At 32.1% G+C, this 14,383-nt stretch overlaps 1 protein-coding gene across 1 annotated transcript; it reads left to right on the top strand.

The window, feature by feature from the left end:
- Positions 1-694: 694 nt before the first annotated feature.
- LOC128993016 (protein takeout-like) lies at positions 695-13,806 on the top strand. The gene is made up of 6 exons (XM_054416768.1): positions 695-788; positions 2,943-3,038; positions 5,230-5,377; positions 11,134-11,267; positions 12,238-12,390; positions 13,025-13,806. Exons 1-6 carry the CDS (start codon positions 695-697, stop codon positions 13,177-13,179), a joined length of 780 nt encoding a protein of 259 aa, XP_054272743.1. The 3' UTR covers positions 13,180-13,806.
- The last annotated feature ends 577 nt before the right edge of the window (positions 13,807-14,383 follow it).

The raw sequence follows: 14,383 nt of genomic DNA, 5'->3' as shown, positions 1-14,383 counted from the left end.
ACTTTAAATGCGCCTAGCTAATGGAACAGCTTATCTTTTTTTCAGTAACAAGACAAGTTTGTTATATTTATTTCTACTATTTATTTAAATGTTTTCATGTGTGCCCGATAGCTTTGCTAGTAAATTTTTTTTGTGGTATGTCAATAATTATATTAATTAGCCATAGTGTTGTTGTTGTTGTTGCTATCGTTTGTTATTACTACTTATTTATTTGCTTGTTATGTTATGTATTTGTTAGCACTCAGTATTCATTAATTTTTGGAGTATATGAATAGTACCTAGCCATCTTTCTTGTATTGTTATGTATAATGGTTTTGCCGTTGGAATGAAATAAAATAAAATAAGACTACACAGGCATCTTATTTCATTTTACACTCATCCTTCACTCCTATTTGGATTAAAATACACACCTTGATGGCGTCCCAATTCCAATTGGTACTACTATCCAAAACTTAAGCTACACGAAGTGAAAACTATACGAAACAAGTCGTATATGTATTTACACTTCAAAATACACCCTTACCAAAGCCAGTAGCAGTATTGTTAAGCTATCAGTTCAGATATCAGTTATATAGGTTAAGTTTACCGGACCGCCCGGCTCTGTTTACAATCAGCTGTTCCGAAGGTCGTGCTGAGGACGCTGAGCTTTATAACGTTAGGTTCGCGCGCGCCTCAAGACTACACTGTCGTCACCATGGTATCCCGCGGTGTTGTGGTGCTTATCATCTCTGTCCTCGCTTTATCACAGGCGGCCAAGAAGGAGAAAAAGATACCGAACCTGCCTTTACGTAAGTAGCTGCAAATTTGTCAGCAAAAATTATTTTTCCCCCAATGTCTTCCAGGTGAATAAATATTTGTTTAAGTGTTTTTTTTATGGAATAGAGGATACAATTTATGAAACAATACTAATTTCTTAGTAGCATCAAATCGCTGAAGTGCTTAGGTATAGTCTATTTTCAACACTTCAGAAATCCGTTATAGAGACTTTTTAAGCAAACAAATCGTCTAGTAACTGTATTGATACAATCAATAGGATCAAGATACATACAGTTTTATTCTATTTATTTATTATGAAAGTATAATCTTAAATAAAACAACATTTTTCGTTAAAGTTTTTTTTTTATATGTGATTAAATTATGGAATGGTAAATGCAGTTTTAGAAACAATAGCATTGTTTTAAAGTTTGTCCATGCTCATTTTATATCCGAAGTATATTTTCAACAACAGGTTAAAGTTGCAATTAAGAAAACTGTTATACAGATATTAAGTAAAAAAATGCATATTGACGATACGCCAGAAAAATAAGTAAGAATCATAATCAGCCACATGATATTAGCCATTTATATATTATCATATATTCCATTCAACATACATCCTAAAATTCTAGCTTTCGTGTAGGCCTACTAACATCGCACGAATTTAATTTATTACAATGGAGTAAAGTTATATTTTTAGGGCTACTATAAGTAATATTAAAAACACATTACGTTTTCTAATATTTTGAATTTTGTTTTTATACCTAACGCCTTTTGGCACTAAGGTCAAGCTCACAGTTTTGATGTTTTAATACAAAATAATAATAATCCCCATAAACGATTTATTTATGAAAAAACAACTAAATAATATAGACTGTTTTACATAATTATGAATTATGATAGAAGTACAATCCTTAAGGCTCAAGTTAAGTGCTATTATCGGGAGCGAGGGCTGGTCTATTGGTAGAGTGCGGTACTTCGGTCCTTGAGATCGTCGGTTCAAACCATGCCAATCAGCAGTTAATTTTTACTTAAGTGATAATGCCACAACGGTTTAAGACCAGCCTGAAATAATGTGTAAAGCGATTCCGGGCTAAATCCTACTTCAATGAGAAGGTGGAACGGGAATAAGTAAATCAGTAAAATATCAGAAAGCTAATAATGGAATCTTGGACGGAATTGCATTTAACATCTCTATAAACAAACTACAACGCTACAAGTTAATTTGAAACAAAAAAAGGCAATTTCAGGTTTTATTTCCAAACAAACTATCTCGTCGTGTATGTTTTACATGGAATTAACTCTTCCAGGGTAATAAATATGTAAATGGTCAATAGCTCCCGGTCTAGACCGTGATGAGTATCTCTTGGACAAGTTTCTAGATCAGTCTCTGCTAGGTCAGGGTCAGAAACAGGTGTTGCAAGACCAGCTCTAGTCAACATTCTTGACAGAATTGTAACTTAATTGTCCTAAAATGGTAATATGCCGGCCTAATTGCTTTGTATGAACCACAAAAATGCTTCGTTTTTAATGCTGTGCCCACACGACTTCAGTTCAACCACTCGCTTGAGTCTCCGACATTTATCGAGGATATCGTTAAGGACTAGTGAATATTGGCATGGAAATTCAAGATTAGTACAGAGCTTAGCAAAATACAAACAGTTGGGATTAATTCATGCACAATTGTTATGATTTAACATCTTCCTTGATAAATCGATATAAGCTTTATTTTGGACGTTTTACTCACTGTAGCTACCACATACATTTTTAATTTTGCAGTATAATTTGTTTTTTACGTTTAAATTTAAGTCCTAAAATACTGAATTTGCACTTTGGTTGAATCTAATATTAATTCAGATTTTTGATTGTAAATGTCACTTGCATTCGGTTGGCGATTTTTTTTTATTTGATCATCAGCTTATGTGCGGAATATTAAAAACAATATAAACTAATAACAAGTGTTTACAGTAGGGTTTTCAAACCTTGTTAATATTTTTCATGCGAAAATTGCTAAATAATTTTAACTATTCAGGCCAACGCTAACTTTGTGAAGTGCAATTTTCAGGCTTGTTTTTAGATATGAGACGAACTTATGTTAGTGTTGCGATTTATTTTTAATATATTTTCACATTTCTTGATTTGTATATACAATTTTTAATGTACCAAAAATTTTTTTTTTTTTTCAGCTTCATATATCGGTCAAGGGTGCAAATACAACGACCCCAACATCAACGAGTGTGTGGTTAGAAAAGGAGCTCCGGCTGTGAGACAGATTACCAATGGTAAGTCTTGTTGTAGATTTGTAGATAATGATTGTAGGCCTGTGATTGCTGTGCTACGAATTTACATGTACACTTGTACACCTTTGATGTGTTCTGTTAATTTTCTTGATTAAAAATCTTGAGGTAAAGTCAACAATTTTATCTGAGATAAAATACTTTGAGTTAACTGTTACAATTAATTTAGATAAATTTAAGAACAAAAGTTGTATTACAGCAAACATAAAAACGACATTAACAAAATAACCAAGCACATGTTATTAATTTTAAAAGCAAGAACATGTAACATGTGTATTAGTTAAATACATGAGGGGGTAATTTTAATACAGTCAGAAATAGGTAATTTAAAAAGGAAGAATACTTAACACAAGTTTTTAAGTAAAGAAATATGCCTACTTTTAACGTTTTAAAAGCAGTTTCATTCGAGAAAAACTAACAAACAATTGTTTCTGCATGCAAAATGGATATACCTAAGATTTGAGCAACTGCAGTCACAAGATGTTCAATGAGCTTGTTGATTCAAAAACAAATATTATCATACGTGTTATAGTTTTTGGGATTTGCCTTTCAACAATTTGCTGTGCGTCAGTAATCAACCCATTTCTTCTCTCAGTAAAATTACGCGAACCAAATATAAATTAGAGATTTAAACATGAAGTATTTTTAGAATCATTGCGTTATTTTTACATGTTTTTCATACACGGTATTTATACATAGATAGATATCGTTGTACATCTATTGTTAGGCCTTGTAATATTCTTTACCCTTAAAAATACTGAATATTTGTGAATTCAAACGTTTATAAAGACAATTCCTATAAGATTTATTTCATCGTAAACCATCATAGTTTTAAAAGGAGAAGTCATTCTTTCAACCCAGTAAAACCCAACCACAAATTTGTAAAATTTTATAAACAACGTGTATGAGTGTATAGGATACAGAAACTATCAAATAATAAATAGATTTTGGGATTTTTGTCATATTATTTAATACTTTGATTCTTTACTAAAATCGTATTTAAACGCATTGACAGAAGCAGTTTTATTCCTTGATATTTTTAGAACGTTACACCGCTAATTTGCGTTTCCTCAGTAATTAATTAATGCATTGCGTGCTCTGGACGATCTCAAGGCTCTAGCAGCAAGGATATTCTTTGTTTTAACCTTTTGGTGACCATCTTACATCCGCTTTGATTAAACGTGCACAAAACAGGAATAATGGTAATTTGTTAACTTGTAGAATGGTTATCTTTCCACTGAATGGTCTTCTTTTCAAGTTTTAAAATCTAAAAAAAACTGAATCCGTTTATTTTTTGCTCTACTGTTTAGTTTGTGTATGAAATTCGTTGTGATCAAGACTTAGGAGGAAAATATGAGCTAATTTCAAAACACTGGTTTCCTGCTACATCAATTTAAATTCCATTAAAAAAATGCTACTCGTGGTATATTTTACACAATAAATATGTTAATTGTTTCATGGCACATAATACAATAATTGTAAACGTTGGTAATAATTTGTAACTTTAAATTCTGTTGTGAACGATTAATTTCTTAAAATTATTATTAATTAATTATTAATTAAAAGTTAATTTGATTCGTAATCACACGGCAAAAACATACTTACTGCTCTCATGTATGAAACCCTTACTAGATCTGGATATAATTTGTTTGTAATCCGTAGTTTTTTAAGTTACAATTTTCCGGAAACTCACGACTGTTTCCAACAATATTTACAAACAAATGTTGGTTAACTTAGGTGTTGGCTATTTTAAGACCAAAATTAATCTCTTGACATTTTATAAACCATAAGAAGACAATCTTGATAACAAGTCTTATTTATTATCCCCATGAGAGTCTTGTTATCAAGGTTCTACTGTAATTTGTTTTTTGTTACTAAACAAAATTCAAAACTAATTTAACTTCATATTTGCAAACATTTGCTTCTTCTCTAGTATTGTAATTGAGGAGTAAAACCAACCCTAAGAGAGAAACGTCATCTCACCACTCATTCAACACGTCTAAAGAAGTTTCAGATTTTAATTCAACAAGATGTCTACTTACACTATTCAAAGTCAATGTCCTTGTAGATTTTAAGTCTAAAGGTCAATCAATGTTTTTATGTACAAACACATCTGAAATTTAACTCTGCAATTGTATTAGGTTATTTTTGTATCATTATTTTTATTTTTTCATAGGAGACCCCAAGTATCGGATCCCAAGGCTGGACCCTCTAGTCATAGAATCACTGAAAGTCCAGCAAGGCACTCGGCAAGTTGGTCTATCCCTAGAGTGTAGGAACTGTTCTATGTATGGACTACAGAACATTAACTTCACCGCTGCAAGGTAAATACAATATTTACATATAGTTTATTTATCGTAGCTAGAAGATTATTTTACAGGTTTTGAAGTTTTGAAGCAGGTTCATTAAGCAAGTAATCCTTAAATTGAGCAATCCATTGGGTATGTCTTTAAAAATGAACTGATTTTCAATATTTAGGAGTACTGTTTGTTTAAGTCATAGTTCTGACTTTATGTATATTTTTTTGTGTTTGGAGGTTATGGGAAGTATTATGGTATATGAGATTAAGGCACCATTATGATGATCTAATATTAATAAAATATAAATCAAATCATATAATTGGATTTAGATAAAAAAAATGTTGTGTTTTGGGGGTGTGTAAAACTAGGTTGTCAATATTTCGTGTTTACTTGCTTTACCTTCATAGGAATATTATAATTTGTTTCTTTTGCAGAAAATTACAAAAAATACTGAAATTTACACCTGCTAAAATATCTGTATCATAAAATGTAGACAGAATTCTGATAAAAATTTCTGCGTTTTAAGTGTTACAGTATGCTTAAATGCTACTAGAGCAGGTAAAATCAAAATTTACATGGCATCTATTTATAAAATGTACTGTCAGTGAAGTCATATAACTCATTTCCACTCTAGTAAGGTAAAGGATTTTAAACTGCAAAAATCAATGACTTCAACATTTATCTCTAAAATTTTGCTAAACATATGTGTACAAAATAAAAACAACCCTAAATTGGTTACATATTTTTGTAGAATGTTTGTGTATGCACACAAATTTAACTACAACATCTACAAAATATTTATAGAAAAATTCATATGTTAAATTTGGCATTTTGACAAGATAAAATCTTTTAAACTAGATCCAGAAATAACAGAACAATTAATATACAAATTTAAACGTAGAATTCATACAAAAACTGTCAATTTAGATCCCACCTGCATTTGAAGGCCGTTACCAGTTTTTAAACTTGCTTGCCTTGCCCATGACCTGATCTCTTTACCTTAAACTCATGAATTTAACAGGTCTTGAAGCGTCAACTGTTATGTAGTACATTATCCGCTTTAGGAATTTCTTCTATATTTGTTTTGGTATGTATTTAAAATTTCTGTAAGTAAATTTTCTAATACTACGTTTGAATATTTTGCATTTCTTTTCCGTGTAATAGCAATTTTAGTATCGTGGATGTTTAAGAATATCAATATTTATAAATTTCAGAAACACAACCTTAAAATAGTTATTTGTGTAGCTAGAGCGCAAAGTAGCACTTTGCTGCACATGAGAGAAATGTTTATGCATAAGCCGCAGGCGAGTGTGGAAAGTTTCCAGCATATGTACTTTGCCATCGCTTTACACATTATATTTTTCCTACAGTTAAAGCATGTAAATAATTAGTCTTCTAAATAAAAAAAAAAACACGTTTTAGGTTAAGTTAAATCCAAGGACACTAACATTAACAACAGGGTCATGGTATCATTGGTCAAAGGCTGGGAAACGCTGCTCCAGAGCTAGCTGATCGTTGTATCTTTAATTGTTGCCAAATTATTTTCAAGCATACACATATTACATGCCTAATAAAAGAAAAGCACACTGTTTTGTGTTGTTTGGTTGGAATACTGGAGTGTGGCAAAGTAAAATGAGTGTGACAAAAGTAAGCAAATGCAGCAATTAACTACTTTCCATGATATATTAAGTGCAAGAAAGCCCGTTTTGTCGAATAACTGAAGGAAAATATTTTTACATTTTAGGTATTTCATAGCATTTCAAATAAACAAACTACAACTTAGTTAACAGAATGTAGTAGTTAAGAGTCGGCTGAAGCATCCTCTATGTAAAACCAATAATTTTCAAAATTAGTTTGGTTATTACAATTATTATACCAATTAATTGTTGTTATTATAAGCAAAAAGTAGGGATCATAAAACTGTTACAAGAGGGACAATTTTTCTTATTGTAATATCATTGAAACCCCAGCAGATTATTTGTTTTGAAACATTACTGAGTTCAAAAATAAGATCACATTGATTGTTGATAGTTTTTGAAAGCCTTTATTCCTCTAAGCTAAACCGAAAATTGTTTGGTGAATTTCATATTTTGTTGAATGTTAAACATTTTTTATAATTTCAAAACCTATCAATTACATTATTTTTATCACATGCTGACTTCAGTGACTTCAAATGAAGGCTTCATTACCTACAGTAGTATGTTTTTAATTGTCTCTCTATACCTTCTCAAGGTCATCTAGGGTATTTAATATGATCAAGATTAATTTGATCACAATGTTGCAATAACTTTCAAGGTCGATAACTGTGATCATTATCATGATCTAGAGAACAAGATTACAAAAATATAACATTGAATCAATACTTTGTTTACCTTACAAGGGAAAATATATTATTTATAAAGCTGTGCAACTATAAATATGTTTATATTAGCAAATATTAATTTAAAATCAATACAGAAATATAATTTTAAATCAATTACAGTAAAAATAATGTTTGATAGTAAATAAATTAAATGTCTAAATATACATAGCTAAAAAATATACATATCTATGTCTAAATACATATACATAAATAATACATAGCTAAATGGTATAATCAATTTTTAATCATTCAAATCACAACATCGAATAGTCTACAATAGTAAAAAAAAAGGATAAAGTATTTTTAGTGCACTTCCTTAGGCGATTCTCTCAGGTAGAAAACAATATATTTATCATCGGAAAAAGTAAACCAAATACAGTCCAGTAATACACTTTTTTCCCTGTTCTTGCCAGTTAACCTATAAGTTGGTTTAGTCTAGCGATATGCTTAGTTTTAAAATCTTATAATGTATCAATTTGTATTAAAATTATCTGATAACCTTTAGACGAATTAAAGTGATCAATGAATTAGTCATACAGTACGTAAAGCAGAGCTCTTTGCACCATCTTGAACAGTGTAATTTGAGCACATAACTGAAGTAATTTGACACAATCAACATATGAATTAGTGATGAAGACCAATCTAGAGCCAATATTAAACACCTACAATAATTATTATGCTCCTCCAATTGGCAGTTTGATTGTCATAGTTAACCTATTTAAAGCTTTACATTATACTCTTTATAAATGACAGTAAACACTCAAAAATAAAATTAACAATACTGTAGTTATTCAAGAAAATGAGAATGAACATAATTTTTCGTCATACTACGCGGGGACATATGACTTTCAATACTAAAATGCGGCTGGAAACTTGCTGCTTTCATTAAAAAATTACATATTATGTTCTCATGTTGTCTTTTCCGATCACTTCTTTTCCAATCAATAAAATTAGCTACATGTTAGTCTTTTGGTGAAAGCCTATTTTCGCCAAAGGTTCTTTTCCGATCAGTTTTAGTAGTTACAAACCCGCAATAGCTGACATTTATTGTTGTCAAATCATTGGCCACAGTCAACCTCTTTCTCATTGGTGTTACACGTGTGAAGCATATTATGAAATTGCAATTTGTAGTGTTTTTGTGATTTCTAAAATAATACCTAGCTGAAGTGGAAATTTATCCAAAAACTTGTTAGGTAGAGTTAGTCAAGTTTTAAATTAATGCTACTTCAAGAGGATGAATACAAAAGATTTGAATTTTAATCAAATAAACCTTGATTCTAGAATAAAGTTTGTTTCTTGAGTTGTAGTTATATGAAATGACCCAAAAGCGATGATTTTTCGGACAATTTAGAGTACTAAAAACAGCTGTTTACCGTTCAATACTCGTCTGAAGAGCTTTTTGCCAATGTTTGATCTAAATTCCATGCGAGACAATCTTGCACTGGCAAAGAGCGCTTTTCCGGACTAGTAACGAAATATACTATTTTCACTTTAAACTTTTTACTGCAATCAGCTGTTTTCTATATAAATTTAAAAAAAAAATAATTTCAAAGACAGATTATCTTCTTTTAGAGCTAACTCCTACAATAATTTAGGTGAAATCAACTTCAAATTAAACGTCATCAAATAACATCAAAACCAGTCAAATTAACATTGGATTGGGATAAAGCGCCTACCACCTTATATGTGTACTTAGTCTACATATTAGCTTTACAACATTACAACAAATATCATAATATTTCCCTCCAATTATTTTTAATTTTAGATGAGCTCACCTTCCAATTCAATTGATAAGATGTAACCCATATTATAGACCAGTCACAAAATGTAGGTGGTTTGAGGGGAAGTTCCCTCACTACTTTTTTTTGTTTAGTATATACAGGGTTTTCATAAATGAATGGTGCAATTTTAACTTTAAATTAAAAGAAAACTATATAAAGTACGGTACATTAAAAATATTTATTTCATTAGAATCTCCATTAAAAACAGTTTTATATACTGATGCATTTTACATTTCAATGTGTCCACCACCGATAGCTCTGCAGACATCTAATCTATGGTCGATCTCGGCCCATACGCTGTGCAGCATGTCTCTTGTAACCGATGATACTGCCTCATAAATCCTTTCCTTTAAATGAGCAACATCACGGATTTTCTGAGAATATACGATGTTTTTTACGTATCCCCACAGGAAAAAATCGCATGGAGTCAAATCCGGGCTTCTAGGAGGCCATGCTATTGGGCCACCTCGACCTATCCATCTTTGTTCAAACTTGTTATTCAAAGCAACACGAACAAAGTCCTTATAATGGGCTGGTGCTCCATCTTGTTGAAAATACATCATATTGACATTATCAAACTCGTCAATTTGAGGAAAACAAAAATTTTCTACCATATCCAGGTACACATTACCATTAACACTTTTCTCGGCAAAGAAAAAAGGTCCAATTACTTGGTTTTTAGTCAGTCCACACCAGACGTTTACTTTTGGTGTGTCTCGGATTTTTTCGATGATCTCATGAGGACGTTGAAAGCCCCAAATTCGAACGTTGTGTCTATTAACACACCCATTAACATGAAAAGTTGCTTCATCTGAAAACATTACATCATTTAAAAATGATTCATTTTCTTCAATCTGATTTAAGATGTAAGTTGCATACTCCACACATTTATTTTTATCATACGGTTTGATATCATGCAACAGTTGAATTTTATACGCACGAAAATGCAGCCTTTTATGCAAAATTTTATGCAGAGTTGTCACTGGGATTCCAAGCTCCAGACTCCGACGTGGAAGAGATTTTTTTGGACTTCTAAGACAAGATTCGCTAACGTTTTGAATTGTTACCTCTGATACAGGAGGTCTCCCAGAAGTCTTCCGTTTTTGTACCGATCCAGTTTCTACGAATTGTTTACTCCAACGCGTAATGTTATTTCTGTGAGGTGGAGCTTTGTTAAATAATCCCCTAAAAGCCCTTTGCACTAAAACAACAGACCTTAATTCACTCAACAACAGCACACACTTGGCTTTCTCTTGATCAGAAAACATGTTTTTTGATCAGAATCGAATATTTGAGGTTATTGCACAATTTAACCAACAACAATGAAACAGCTGTTTTCTAAGACAGAGTAATAAAACTAAATGAGCTGAAGAATTCAGAGGTGCCAACCATTTTTTTCTACCTCGCACAGTAATTATTTTATAAGCATTCAAAACTGCACCATTCATTTATGAAAACCCTGTATTTTGCAGCTGTTATAGACATTGTGGTAAACCAACTATCTTTTAAAGATAGGATCAGTTGGAAGGGATAGATTTATTCTCCTAAACTCATCTAAATTTTGTGAACTGAATATGGAAATGTAATTTTTATTAAGTAAGTAAAGCAGTTTAAATGTCTCAGTCTCTGTTTTGCAGACTGGATCTCAACAATAGTCACTGTGAATGGGATTTCTACCTCGACAAACTGTTTATAAGAGGCAAATACAACGTAACAGGCCGAGTGCTACTGCTTCCCATTCTCGGGGACGGAGACGCCAACATTACCGCCAGTATGTCAGAACTTTTTTTAATTTTTAAAATTATTTCGGACTGAAACTAATTTTCGTAAATAAAATTCTAGGGTGTAACGACAATTTGTTCCATTTTTCAACTAATACATTTTTGTAAAATAATTAGTGTCTACAGAACAAAGGTTACTGTGGTACCCGTGTTAAAGTACACCTGTTCAGCTGAGCTGGTGACTGTTTTTTAAGTGGAAATCTCGTACCAAGCTTTGCCTCTGAGAGGTTAACTGTTCATCAGTTGCAACCAAACCTTATTAAATTTGAATTATCTTCCTAGAGTGTCTGCCTTTTGACCAGAGCCATAGTTAGAATGTATGAGGCCCCCACCTCTCACACCAGAGACCCCTCTGTTCTGATTCTAAGGTGGCTGGCACTTAGGAATTTAGAAATACACGTGGTATTGCTTCAACTCGATGAACTCTATTTTTTTTACCCGACAATCTAATTGTCAAATAAACTTATATAATTTTTGTTAATACCGGCAACTGTTTTACATCTTACATCTTACATCCGGCGTCTTCTCCACGATCAGCCAATCGGGGAATCGTCAATTTTTAACTGCAGGGTCTTCTTTCTTCAAGAGGCGAGACGTGAGAAAGTGTGGTCAGACACAAAGTCTGAGATTTTATAGTAGGGCCTATCAGCAAGGTATTGTTTAAGTTTTATGTTGAGTGTGTGTGTTGGTGGTGGAGTCCATAGAGAGTAGGTGTTGAGTCCATTGTTAGAGAATTACGGCCTAGCAACGGCTTAGGCCTACCTCACTGACATCACTGGTAAACTCGTGTCCAACGATAATATTTTTCAGCATAACTTCCATGTTGCAGCACATGCCAGAAACAGTTTTCAGAAGTTTTTGAGACATATCACACATTACATTTTAAATTAAGGTGTTGGTATTTGTGATGACCGATATTATGTGCACTGTACTTGTGTGATAAAGGGTGATGTTTTACAGTTGGGGTGAGATTCTCGTACAAGTATGACTGGGTGTTGGACAGGAAAGCCAATGGTCTGGACTACGTAAGGATCACTTCACATTCTCTTCCTTTCACTTTGGACAGACTCTACATCTCCCTGACCAACTTGTTTAACGGAGACAGACTGCTAGGTAAGTGACAGGGATTTTATTTTCATATGGTTTTTTTTTTTACAGTAAATAAAATTGAGTGATTGTTAATTATTCAGAAAACAGAAGGAAATCATATACAGAAGACAGTATACAAACACACATGAGAAAATCACATCCAAACGTATAAATATTATTTTTTACAGAGCAAAAATAAAATGTTCTTTGTTATTGGAATCAATGGTTGTTATAAGTGGTACAACGTGAAACTACAATACTTAGTTTGTTGGATAAAAAAATATTATTAACTCAACATTATTTCTAAACACAAGTACTTTTGGGGAGCAGCAACATGTTTGTGAAGAAATGGTGTGTCCACACCCCCATGTTTTTATTTGTGTCTAAGGTTTTTTTTTGTTCTGAGAGAAATATAGTGGATTGATTTATTAAAGTTTTTTATAAACTGAAAGTAAAGAATGTAGAATCTAAAATGAAATCTTAATGTTTACAAAATAGGTATAGGATTGCCATGCTACTAGTTTGATTCATTAGGTGTTGGTTAAAAAAAAATGTAAATCATGTTCTAAAATTTCAGTATCCCAAGTTATATTATTTAGAAAACATTTACAAGCTAGATAATAAATTATACATAAAAAATGAAACATTGATGTTTTAGGTGACAACATGAACATTTTTCTCAATGACAACTGGCAAGAGATTATGAAAGATTTGAGCCCAGCACTGAGTGAGGCTTTGGGAGAAGTCTTTCGGCAGACTCTCACATCGATGGCTGATCTTGTACCTTTCCAGACACTCTTTCCTCCAAACTGACCAAATACTAGCTATAAGTAAGAAACAATAACTTTGTGAATAATCTGTTTTTACTTGACAGTGAGGTATGAAACTTTCGTCATTGATCTTTGAGGGGTTCAATTCAATGCCATCATGTTCTTTGTTGTTCCTATATTTTACTTCAAGAAAAATCTAAATGTAAACAATGTGTAGGTATATTACACTACAGTAGACTCTCTCTTATCCGGACACCTTTTAACCGGACATCAGTTTAACCGGACTAGTTTGGCAGGAAGTGGGCAGTACTGAAACGATTGTTCTCGTGGAAAAGATTTTAGACCAGTGATCACGTGTCTAAATACAATACTCTCCTATATTTAAATCAAATACTGTATACAGTATACATTTAAACGGTCCGTTTTAAAGAGTCTTTGGGATGGTTTAACTGGAAAACCCGTTATCCGGACTGGCCTCGGCCCCGAGGAGTCCGAATAAGAGGCAGTACTACAGTACTACGATTTTAATGAGACCTTGCCTTTTAGAAGTACAGTGCTACTAAGTATTTAGGAACATTTTGCTTATAATATGTCACTTTATATGTAGGCATTTAATTACCCTTTCAAGAAGTATAATTGAAAATAATTTACTCCTTATATGTCAAAAGATGTGTCATTGTTGCTTAAAAAACAGATAATTCTCATTAATGTACAGTGTAAATAATATTTAGTATTAAAATAGTTTAGTTCAATGAATGATTTTTATTTCACAGCAATTTTAGACTAAGAACATAATAGTAATAAGCACCAAAAGTTTTTTATCTAAAAACTGACTTCAAAATATGTATCTTAATTCCCTGAAATATTACTTTAGAAATTGAAACAAATTTACAAAGTCCAACATTCTTGACTATAGGTTTACAAAATTTAGGCGGTTTTAGGCGAGGGGAAGAAATCTATCCCCTCCACTTGATCTTTTTTTAAAACAATAGATCAACAGTTTAGGTTTGCAAAACAGTCAATCACCTGCAGCATACATTAAGCAAAAAAGTGGTGGGGGAACTTCCCCTCCAACCGTTTTAGAGAAGGGATTTAGAGTAAAATACCAAATAAGTTATCAAAATAAGTTTATTTACAAACAATTTTACATTCAGATGGCAACAATGTAAAATAAATACCACAGTTCAAAAATATCCATATTTATACTTCTAAGCTAACAATAACTTAATAACTCTGGCAGGATATGA

The sequence above is a fragment of the Macrosteles quadrilineatus genome, unplaced genomic scaffold, assembly GCF_028750875.1.
Source record: "Macrosteles quadrilineatus isolate MER2022 unplaced genomic scaffold, UCM_ALF_1.0 Scaffold_4__1_contigs__length_99947679, whole genome shotgun sequence".
NCBI lineage: Eukaryota > Metazoa > Arthropoda > Insecta > Hemiptera > Cicadellidae > Macrosteles > Macrosteles quadrilineatus.
This window is presented reverse-complemented; position numbering and strand designations above follow the sequence as displayed.